Raw genomic sequence first — 12,255 nt, 5'->3', positions numbered from 1 at the left:
GGAAGCAGCGGCATGTCCCCCCTCTGGCTCCTACGCATAGGGGCAGCCAGGGGGCTCCACCCACTGCCCCCACCCCAAGCGACGGGGCAGCGTGCACTGCCTGTCTGCGCCTCCACATAGGAGCCGGATGGGGGACATGCTGCTGGTTCTGGGAGCTGCTTGAGGTAAGCGCCGCACGGAACCTGCACTACTGACCCCCTCCAGCGCCCCAACTCCCCTGCCCCAGCCCTGATCCCGCTCCTGCCCTCCGAACCCCTCAGTCCCAGCCCAGAGCACCCTCCTGCATCCCTAGCCCCTCCCCAGAGCCCACACTCCCAGCCCAAGCCCTCACCCCCTCCCACATCCCAACCCCCAATTTTGTGAGCATTCATGGCCCACCATACAATTTCCATACCCAGATGTGGCCCTCGGGCCAAAAAGTTTGCCCACCTGTGACCTACACTGACAGAAGAACCCTTCCCATTGGTGCAGGTAGCGTCTACACTGAAGCGCTACAGCGATGCAGCTGTGCTGCTGCAGCATTTTAAGTGTAGAAAAGCCCTTACATTAGTAGGGGAAGCAAATGTATATTACTGTTATAAGTTAAAAAAAAAAAAAAAGTAACAGCAACACAATGGGCATTCATTTGGATCAACTACAAGTAAGGAAGTATCTTAGTATTTAAAAAAAATTCCAAGTAACATCACTGTCTATTGTATCCATTGTTTACAGGTCTTTACAACAGAGTAGCTGCCTTTTTGATGGAATAAGAGACTTAACTGAGTTTCCTTACTTAACACTTCACGTTTATTTCAAAAGAACAGAATTCTAACCTGGAAATCTGACTAGAGGTAGATAAACAGTTATTTGTCAATGAAACATTGCAAAACAGATCAAACCTACCACAAGAGTGTCCAAGGTATCAATCAGTGTCAGTGAAAACCTATGAAATAAAATTTAAACCAGATATATAATTAAAATTCGGCATGGTTTTGGTAGATATTATGTTATGATGTTATTTTTAACCCAAAAATCTTAGAAATAATATGACGCAATCATCACAGATTGCCAGTTAATAAAAAAATATGCTAGTTTTAAATTATGGATATTTAAACAGAAAGGTGTAAATACTGACAACGATTAAACCTATTCTTCTTTGAATAGACATTAACAACTCCTACTGACCAGAATTGGAGCTAATGAATAGTTTACATTTATGATGGTAAGAGTCATTTTGACTTCTTGTTTTTAGTTACCTTTGAAAGCTTTCTGTCATTTAAAATGTGGCTTATTAAACTAGCACAATGGCCAATAGTCTCTTGCTCTGAAGAGCTGATAATGAACCCAGCCACACCCGTTTCAGCCACTGAATTCACTGGCGGCCTTAAGTGTGCACTGATGTATCGATGATTTCTCTAAGAAAAAAATTGTACTATCCAAAATTATTCTAAACTCTTATCCCATTTGATGAGATCAATTCCATTTTTCTTGATAAAGGAATAACTACATATCAGTTAACCTCATGGGAGGAGAGGAAAAAATGGCTATAGAAATTACTAAACTATGTTTTGTACCCACCACCTCTCTCATTTATAATATGACAATTCTGCATTTGTGCGCATCTTTTTGGACAAACTTTTTGTTCCGAGGGCCACATCTGTGTGGGGAAATTGTATGCAGGGCCATGAACGTAGGGCTGGGCAGGGGTACAGGAGGGAATGCAGGGTGTGGGAGGGGGTGCAGTGTGCAGGAAGGGGTTCAGGGCAAAGAGTTGGGGTGAAGGGGGGTGCAACAGGGGGCTCAGGGCAGGGGGCTGGGATGCGGCAGGGGGCTCAGGGCAGGGGGTTGGGATGCAGGAGGGTTGTGGGATGTGGCAGGGGGCTCAGGGCAGGGGTTTGGGGTGCGGGCTCCGACCCAACGCCGCTTACCTTGAGCGGCTCCAGGGTGGCAGCGGTGCGTAGTGGGGCTAAGGCAGGCTCCCTGCATGCCCTGGCCCCACACCGCTCCCGGAAGCGGCCAGCACCACGTCCCTGTGGCCCCTGTGGGAGGGGAGGGGGGGCAGAGGGCTCGGCATGCTGCCCTCGCCTGCGAGTACTTCCTCCGAAGCTCCCATTGGTCACGGTTCACCATTCCCGGCCAATGGGAGCTGTGGGGAGCGGTGTCTGCAAGCGACGGCAGTGCACGGAGCCCTCTGCCCACCCCCCTCCTCCCAGGGGCTGCAGGGACATGGTGCCGGCCGCTTCCGGGAACGGCGCGGGGCCAGGGCAAGCAGGGAGCCTGCCTTAGCCCCGCTGCGCCACGGGGCTAGCAATCCCACAGGCCAGATCCAAAGCCCTGATGGGATGGATCCGGCCCGCGGGCCGTAGTTTGCCCACCCCGATCTAGAAAATCAAACAAGGGTTTTGAGGGTGCATCAACTGAAGTATTAGCAGCAAAATGTGTTAAAATTTGCATGTTCATATAAGATAATCACTGCTTCAAATACTAACTTTCCCAAGGCATCGTCTACATCCCCACGACTTGGTTCCCGACCCCGAACCCGTCCACGGCAAGTTAAAGGCATGAGTTCATCAGCTGGGTAGGCATGTTCCTGTAAGAACAAAACCAGAAGGTAAAGAGAGTACAGTTCAGTTTAATTAAATCATTGTAACCTGTTGAAAGGAAGCAGGATTGTAGTAAACTTATGAAAAATCTATGTATCATCTATCTGGCTAAACTCAAACTCAAGATAACACAGCAGCAGCTTCCTCTTCATGGTCAGTGACTGACAACCGTTAAACCACACAGAACATACTAGCAGCCAGGCCATATAGTACAATGCCCCTCCTCCCCGCCCCAGAGAAACAATAGTTTTGGAGTACTTAATGGCATCTCTAAAATAAATGCTCAATTTGAACACTTCAGGTCCATCTTGTGTTTCCTGCAACAAATGCACAGGAGATTGCATTTCTGCAGTGGAGAAGATTTACACTGTGAATCGAATAGTCTTTTTCCTCCATTAAAGAACTAATCTATCATCCAGCGTTAATGCAAAAACAGTCTGGGTGGAAGACTTGCTCATTTTTGTAAAATGAGCAAATTAGCTCCATTTTACAGAAAGGAGACAAGGAAGTTCAAAGGTTAAGGATAACATTTTAAAAAGCACTTAAGTGACGTAGAAGCCTAAGTCTCACTGAAAAAAATCAAAGGGATAGAGGCTCCTAAGCCACTTTTGAAAACTGGACCTAGATGCTTTGAAAATTTTACCCTTCGTGATTTGTCCAAGGTTACAGAATCAGTGAAGATGAGAAAAGAACTCAGTCAGAATATAAAACAATAAAATACAACCAAATGACTATGTGTAACAAAAGAAAACATGACAAGTTTGGAGTAGTTTTTGAAAATGATGGCCATTTCAGGGGTGAGGAGAGGGATTACTTTCCATTGCTCTAGCAAAACAGTTTTACTCTAACACTACATACACCTCTACCTCAATATAACGCTGTCCTCGGGAGCCAAAAAATCTTACCGTGTTACAGGTGAAACCATGTTATATCGAACTTGCTTTGATCCGCCAGAGTGCACAGCCCCACCCCCCTGGAGCACTGCTTTACCGCATTATATCAGAATTCGTGTTGTATCGGGTCGCGTTATATCGGGGTAGAGGTGTACTTAGCATCCTTCAGTCAGTCAGAAATATCAACAATGTCAGTATAGCCCAAATCAGGTGTGCTGAATAAAATACCTGTTTATGGTCCCACTGAAGTCAATGCAAATTTTGTAGCTGACTTCAATGTGAGCAAAATCAAGCCTTAGGGCCCTAGTTCAGAGTTTTGGTAACTGTCAAAATAAAAGGTACTAAAGTTGGAGAGTCAGAAACTGAAATAAGAGTGATATCAGAGACTGGTGAAATATTTTGGTGTAAGACTTGATTTTTAAGTTTCTTTTTAAAATAGCTTTTCAAAATTCTATTTGCTCCTGGCTTTTTTGACAAGCACATAAAGTGCTAGCTTTTTTCTTAGTAATCAATAGAGGAAAGCGCAGGAAAGTAAGTTTTGTACTTGGGCTAGTAAATTCAAAGCTTTTCACCAAACAGTTTTATTTTTAAACCCCACTACCAGAATGACACATGTAAAGAAATAAAAACATACATACAAATTTTAATTATGAACAGTAACCCAGGTTTTTTGGCAAGTTATGAGAATCACCAATAGAATTAGGAAAATAAAGCTTTATAAAGACCAAAAAAATACTTAAAATAAATGTTGTGCAAGGTGTTGACTTCCTATAAGATGTGTAGTATGAGGGAACAATTAGTGATGGAACAGGTCTATCTCAGTTCCACTGGTTGCTGTATTATACTATCTAATTCTAATTTTAGAGTAGAAATCTAATGAGCAGCATACTAGAAGCAAAATTGCAGCAAATGAATATATGCAGTGGAACATATTCAATATCATTTATGAGTATGTGCTGTGACATATTAGTGTGACTGTTTATCCAGACACATGGGGTAGGGAAGAAAAAGTATGGGTTGTTTTTCAATTGATGGCCTATTGTTCTTTGAAAACTCTGGTCCTATCACCACCTTCTAATCTTCCTGAGTTCAGCTACCAGAGCCAAGGTATAGCTCTCATTTTGAATATAGTACACTGTACAATTATCCTGAAAAACTGATTAATGAACTGTGAAGTAGAAGCAAATTCAAAGTTAAGAGATCACTAGCTAAAATTGTGGAGAAAGCCAATAATCAGGTAATTCTGATAAAGCTACCTTCAAGACAGACAGAAAGGGAACATTACTCACTAAAACAAAAGTAATAGTCTACATCCTGAAGAGCAGGAAACACTCTGAAAAATGAGGGAATACAGGTTAGTTATCTAGATCTATCTAGAGATGGGTTAAGGCTATGGGGCCAAATGCTGTCCTGAGCTATACCCCCTTCCAATTCAATTGAGATCAGTGGATAAAGAGGAGATGTATCAAGGGCAAAATTTGGCACACAAACTACATAGGTTTAAACATCTGTATGTCTTAAATTTATAAGAATGTGTCCTGATAGACCAAACAGCCCTATTTGTCAATGTCAGGACTCTAAATTAAGAACAGCACTGTTACAGTCCACTTGCAAAAAAATGCACACAGCTGCCAGTGCTGTATGATTAGGACTACTGACCCAAGGGACTAACAACTGGCTTTTCACATATCCTTTGTGAGAGTGTGAAGAAATGCTCCTAGTTATTAGACTTGTCGGTGAGGGAATAAAAAGCTACTATCTGCCCTCCCAATTGACATATGAAAAAGTATAAAAGATATTCCACTGCATGCAAACATGAAATGTGAGCCTAATCCATTCAAGTCCAAAAACACAGAAATAGTAAATCAACAATTTTCAGCTCCTTGTCTCAAAAACTGCTGTAAAAAAAAAAACAACAACAATAATTTTCTTGCTATCAGTGTCAAGGTTGAAACTCTAGTCTTTACTTCAAGTTAAACAAACACAGAATGTGACTTGTTTGTTTAATGCTCTAGCATACGTGGCAAGTAAATATCCTTTTGACATTCATGCTTCCAGGATATCTGAAGTCATACTTCCTCTTAACCCAACATTTTCTTGACACAAATGTAGAGAAGGTAGCTATTAGCTTCAAATTTACAGTAATGCAAAGTAAAGGACAAATATCTCAGCTGACTTAAGAGTTTTGTCCAATGTTAGGCAAGGTAGGTTCTCTAATTAAAAGCAATAAAGACAGAACAAGGCAGATTGAAAGCCAGACATTTTTATGTAGTCGGGTTTCAAGTAACTAACTAGAAATTATTTCCATCCAGAGAAGCCAGTTGCAAGTCACACTGTTAGGCAATATACAGAAGAGTCAGAATGTCAACCAAAAACAACTACTTGAAGTTTTGTTTTTCAAAAATCAAACAATTCTGTATCACTTCATAGCCTACATACTTAAACATGTTTAATAAAAAACAATCCTCACAACAGCTTCTCTTCTGTGCTTTAATACCTTTGGTATTTATAAACAGCAAAGAATCTCATTTACTGTATATATTATCTATTTACATGTCTCATTGACTTTTAACCTCTTTGGAAGTTAAAGGGTTACAACATAATATTGAGCCCTACAGTCAACATACTCTCAAGGGACAGTGATTTTCCATGTGTGAGCAGGTGCAATTTACGAAAGAAAGGTCTGTGTTGTAATAAGAACACGTATATGCCCAGCCGAGAAAATACAAAGATGAAAACAATTAAAATGTTTTTGTTAAACAACATACTTTACTAGACTAAGGTACCATAAGAATGACTGGTATTTCAGGCCGTGTCTACACTACCGCTTTTGTCAGTATAACTTATGTCGTTCAGGGCTGTGGAAAAAACCTTAGATGGCCTTAGATTTTCAGATGTACAGTTAACAGGGGTCACCTGTTTCCCCATTTCAGTGTATTGATAGTATTGTATTCTTCTTATCAATAACTACTATTTTAAAGGTAGAAATTCTACTGTTGAAATAAAAACATTTATTCTGGAACAGGTCCAAACTAATAAATTAGGATATAACAAGACTGACTAAACAACAAAACAGTCTCATGTCCAAGACAACTGAAAGAGACCTAAAATTGTTTTGACAACACTAAATTACAACACACACACATATATATATATATATAGTAGCAAATGTGGACCACTTAATTACATTACAATTGCCTATTTAGCACCAGGTTATGCAATATGGGTCTGATGCTACAGGGTTTTTAAGTGAAATGGAACTTTTGTGAGCAAAGAGGCTGCAAAATCTACAACAAATATAACATCACAAGGCCAATATGAGGTTACATAATTAATGTTAGGCTGACAAAGTGTAATCAAAGTTATCTGCAGGAATATATAAACATTTTTATATACTATTCAGTAGCACAACCAATACATTATTAACAATTATTGTGTTCACTAGAATTTGATAACTACAGACACGTATCTTTTCAAATGTTCTTGGTCTGTAGGTATTTTGCAACATTTTTGTTCAGAGGTCTCATGCTACCAAATAAGTCAAGGGAACACTGATTTAGTAAGAAATTTATAAGAGGAGACAAACTACATTAAGAATAGCAAGCAAGTTTACATAGTAAGGTCCTGATCCTGCAATGAGAGAAATGCAGGTTTACCTGTACAGAGCCCCATTAGCTTTTAGCTTTGTAGGCCACCTGTAAGGATCCAACTGGAAAATTCAGACCTTAAGACTGTATTGCAACATCTTCTTCCCTTTAAAATATTTTTAAATTCCATAACTTAGCACCTTTTATTTTCAATTATCTTTACAAACACTTAAATGCTTAGAGACTACTGCATTTCAGATCGGGGGGAGGGGGGAGAAATCAAGTATAGGTTAAGTAACCTGTCAGGAATTCCTAGCTACTGTTCCTGTGATCAAACATTACTATCCCCCTACATTCATATTTCTCATATGCAATTAGACATTTCAAAAGAAAATCATATAAGCTGCACATACGAACTTCAACTTCAGTTTCCCCCCAACAGAGTTTCAGCAAGTTTTTTTAAATCTGCCAGGTCGATGATAAAACTGCTGACAAATGCAAAACAAACTTTAATTTATATGTAAGCAAAATTGAAGAAATTGGTATTTTACTTACCATGTAATTGCTATAAGCATGATCAAACATTTCTAACACTTGAGTCCTAAGAAAAGGAACAGGAAAAAATTTGTTGAATTAATTATCAGTTTCATATTTCCTCTTCTATTTGTCAAACTTTAACACAATAGAAGTACTGTAGTTTAATATCTGGAGATTAATATCAGATGCCCATAAAAATACATAACATTCACTTCATCTCTGGAACTTTGCTTAAGTAAAGTTGATGAAGTAAAACAACCAGTGGCAAGATATTTTATGGTCTGTTTGGACCTTATGAAAGAGAGGAGAATGAAACACTATCTAAAGCTAGTCCAAGAGTAGCAGGTGGTGTGCAAACTGACCCCCCAACAGGCCAGTCCTGTAACACTACTGCTATTCCAATACTGGGGCTTCTTCTGAATAAAACTTGTTAATGTCCCTAAATTTATTGTGCAATTATTTGTTTCTGGGAGCATTGCACTTGCAAAAAGAAAAGAACTTCCAATCATAAAATCCAGTTTTCCAGTGCAGTATATTTTCATTTTTTAATCATAATTATTATACTGAAAAGACCAAATAGGCTACTAGATACTTTGCTAGACACTAAAAATCATGGTCTTAGGCTATGTCTATAATATGCAGCTTTTAGCGACATGGCTGTGCTGCTACAGCCGTGCCACTAAAAGGCACGCACTGTAGCCGCTGTTTGTCGGCATGAAAGAGCTCTCCTGCTGACAAAAAACTTCCACCCCCCACAAGCGGCAGCAGGCGCTGTTCACACCGGTGCTTTTAGTGGGTAAAACTTTTATCGTTCAGGGGGATGTTTTTTTAACACTCCTGAATGATAAAAGTTTTGCTGATGAGTGCCAGTGTAGACATACCCCCAGTGTAGACAAAGCCATAATAAAGACAGTGGATTTATGGCTTATTACAACAATCTGTAAGCCACTAACCCCCTTTTTTGTCCTATGATTACAGGGGTGTAAACAGGCCACTTCACCTTGAATGGTCCCTTAGAATATGTGCTAACTACTTATGATAAACAATCTGTTTGGTCTTGTATTTAGCTGACACCCTGAGTCTCTTTCTCAGACCTGAAGAAGAGTTGTGTTGCTGGAAACCCTTTTCTCTCTCTCTCACCAACAGAAGCACCCACCTTTCTACCTAAGAACCAGTCAGGAGGCACACTCCTCATTCAGCAAAACCCCAGTACATAGTTCTGTGTTCCTTCTGCAACAGTTGGTATCATCAACACCCAAAGCTATTTTACGTGTTAGTGGAATCATAAGTTACCAGGTTCCATATTTTCCCTGAATTACAATCTTGGTAAGTAACGAAAAAATAGTTTCAATATTATTTATGAATGTATATATTTGTAATGTCTAAATAGTGGTCATGATCAGAAATGTCACTATATTCAATGGCACTCACTCTCTCAATAGCTGCTTCCTGTCTTAGCAAAGACTATTTTACTAACAAAAGAGGTTTTTCCCTACTATTAGTAATGCAAATACAGAGCAAGTTGGATTCTATTCTGACTTGGGCGTCATCAACAATGTTCACAAAATATCTATTACTGTTGCAGCTGATGTTAGAGGCAAGAAGAACTCAGCTAGATTTTCAAACACCCAACTGAGATTACTGGCTTGGCAGTTAAAAAAAAAAAATTTTTAACTCATCTAAACAAGTTTATTATGAAATTAGGAAAAAGAATAAACATGGACCCCAATGATGCCTTTTTCAGTCATTTCACCAATTATAACCATTTGATGGCCTCAATTCTGCAATTTGGCTGTGCAGGTGAAATCCTAGGCCCACACAGAGCCCCATCCACTTCAATGTGACCATGTGGTCTACCCATACAGATCCAGATGCAGGATCAGAGTCTAAGCCTATAAACATTGTCCAATAATGATTTAGCACATTAAAAGGTTATAACTTTTTTTTTCTCCTTGAAATGGACTGTATTGTCAGACCATTATCTGAAGGGATCTCTGTGGAAGGTACATTCTTACCGTATATCTATATATACACACCGCTACCTCGATATAACACCACCCGATATAACACGAATTCGGATATAACGCAGTAAAGCAGTGCTCCGGGAGGGCGGGGCTGCGCACTCCGGTGGATCAAAGCAAGTTCAATATAATGCGGTTTCACCTATAACACGGTAAGATTTTTTGGCTCCCGAGGACAGCGTTATATCGAGGTAGAGGTGTATCACCTCCTACTAGCATAGGTGCTCCAACCCAGACCTCTTAGTAAATAAGCACCTCTGAAAGGAAGGTGGCTTCTTTCCACCTCTGCAGCATTGCAAAAGCTGAACAAATACCTGAAGCAGTCCACATTTCTGCCTGTACTGGTAGATCCTAGCTCACCAATACATATATAGTGATGGCGCATACAGAATATAACAAGTTAAACAATGCACCTAAAAATGTAAACAGGCCAGGGAAAGGAGTCTAAACCACTGGGGTAGCCATGTGAGGAACACATAGCTAAGGTATTTTTCAAGTCTTTGTGATGTACTCAAAGTGCTTTGAGATCTTTGAATGAAAGATCCAATGAGTGCACATATTATAATTAAATAATGCCTTTTACCTAAGGATCAAATAACTGTATAATGAAACCTCTTAATGAAGTCTCACAACACCCCTGTGAAATATTACTATCTTCATTTTACAGAAGATGACAGTAAGCACGAAGGAGGTAATGAAATTGTCAAGGTGACACAGGGAGTGTGTGGCAATAATGATCAGAATGCAGAACTGCCTTCTAAACAATCGTACTCTATGCACTGGAATACATACCTCATCACAGATGTTGTACTCTTTATCCTTTACATATAAGAATAGTTTTTTAAATAATTAGCTTTATACACACATGCAAATTGGGCTCCCTAAACAATCTACTTTATTGCTCACAGTGACTGGGCAACTCTTATCAATATGAAAGATGTAATCTCTTATTGCTCTAAAACCTTGACGTGTTCCAGAAACGCTGTCATAATTAGACCAACATGCCGAACACCTAGTGAGTATGGTTTTGACCTTTGACCACTTTTACCCATAATTATATACAATGGCTGATTTGACATTTTCATGACCACACAGATACTAGGGGTGTCAACCACGAGGGGGGAAGATGACCTGATAGGCAGATAGATGTGACTGTCATACCAAAAATTCAGGGAAGGACAAGGTCATCAAAGTACATCTCTGAGGGGCTAGGCACCACTCTCATGCAGACTGGGAACGTCACACAGGTCGCTAGCTGGGGATCAGCCCCACACGGCCGGGATCCATGCGTGGGCGGAGTGGGGCTCAGCCACACCCCAGTGGGAGCCGGGGGAATGGCCAGGCCCCATGGGGGAGTGCTCCCCACGCTCGGGGGGGGGCAAGCAACAGGGTCCGCACCCCTTCCACGGGGCCAGATGCTGAGCCCCTGCAGACGGAGCTGACAGCGCGGGGGCTGTCGCAAGGGCAGTCACAGTGGTCAGCCCCCCGGGGAAAGGGATGCCAGAGGGGGCGGTGGCCACTTCCACCCGCCCCAAGGGGCAGCGACGCCTAGAGCCGGTCAGGGTAAGCGCTCGCCAGCTGCGCACAACCCACCCTCCCCCAAGCCCCCGCCGCGTCTCCCCACTTACCCGAGCCGGCGCTTTTCCTCCCTGCTCATGGCTCCGGCGCCCGGGGCGGCTGCCAACACCGAGGAGGCGGAGAGAAGGCCCAGGGCCAGCAGCTTCCATCTCCCCCAGCGGGCTGTGGGGTCCCCACTCCCCCCCTCACCACTAGCAGCTCCGCTCATGGCAGCAGCTGCCCGCCGCCCCGCTAGGCCCGGCTCAGCCCCATCCTCGCCGCTCGCAGCCGGCCCCTCTCACTGGCGGCGGCGGCTGCTGCTGCTGCCGCCGCTCTCAGCGCCGCCGACGTGAAAACGGAAAGGACTGGCCCTTCGCTTTCCTATGGCGTAGCCAAGGAAACAATCTCCTTCCGCGGCTTCCGGGTTTAGCCCGTCACGTGGCGCCGCTGTGGACCAATCGGAGCCGAAGGGGTTGGGGGGGGGGTCCGTTTGTGTGCCACGTGATTCCGGTGAAAGACTTCAGTGGAGTGAGACGTGGACAAAAGGAGGGGTCGGCTATTGGCTCGGGAGATGGCGCGCGGGGACTGCAAGTCCCAGCATGCAACGCTCCACCCCGAGCTGGTCGCTAAACTCTGGAGGGAGCACTGCCTTCTGGGAGCTGTAGTCTGGATGAGTCTGAGCCGCATGGCTCCTCTGAGAGCATTGTACATTAGGACCAGTAGTTTGTGAGTTGCCCTGAAAGGGCGTTATATAAAGGGCCTTACTTATAGACAATGAGGGTGGATACAGTCCTACAAGCCAATGCAGTGGCTTGGGAGCTCTTCTTGCTGGCTCTAGAGCCCCACTCATCCTGCTGCATGTAACAAGTCACTGTGGGTGGGGCAAATGTCTTGTTTCTCAGCATTCACCCCACACAGGAGCACTTACTGCCTAAGGGAAGGGGGATTTCCCAACTATCACAATTTTGGCAGTAGTCTCATGCTATTTGGCGTTTTTTTAAAAGCTCCAGGTGCTGGACTTGTGGTTATGTGAGAACCACAGCTTTCATTTAAACAAAAAAGTTTGCAGCATTCAGCA

The 12,255-nt window shown here is 42.6% G+C and overlaps 1 protein-coding gene across 2 annotated transcripts in view; it reads right to left on the bottom strand.

Annotated features, from left to right (window-relative positions):
• EDEM3 (ER degradation enhancing alpha-mannosidase like protein 3) overlaps positions 1-11,320 on the bottom strand; it is a 43,036-nt gene extending 31,716 nt beyond the window's left edge. The window contains exons 1-4 of one of the 2 annotated variants that reach the window (XM_065409038.1): positions 11,249-11,320; positions 7,618-7,663; positions 2,469-2,569; positions 883-922 (exon numbers count right to left, since the gene is read on the bottom strand). In XM_065409038.1, the coding sequence (XP_065265110.1) occupies positions 883-922; positions 2,469-2,569; positions 7,618-7,663; positions 11,249-11,277 (216 nt within the window). In that variant the 5' untranslated portion in view covers positions 11,278-11,320. The remainder of the gene's footprint in view (positions 1-882; positions 923-2,468; positions 2,570-7,617; positions 7,664-11,248) is intronic. The other variant, XM_065409037.1, reaches the window with a different exon arrangement.
• Positions 11,321-12,255: the final 935 nt, after the last annotated feature.

This window comes from Emys orbicularis, chromosome 8 (assembly GCF_028017835.1).
Source record: "Emys orbicularis isolate rEmyOrb1 chromosome 8, rEmyOrb1.hap1, whole genome shotgun sequence".
Classification (NCBI taxonomy): Eukaryota; Metazoa; Chordata; order Testudines; family Emydidae; genus Emys; species Emys orbicularis.
Note: the sequence above shows the minus strand (reverse complement) of the source record. Positions and strands in the feature narration are given on the sequence as shown.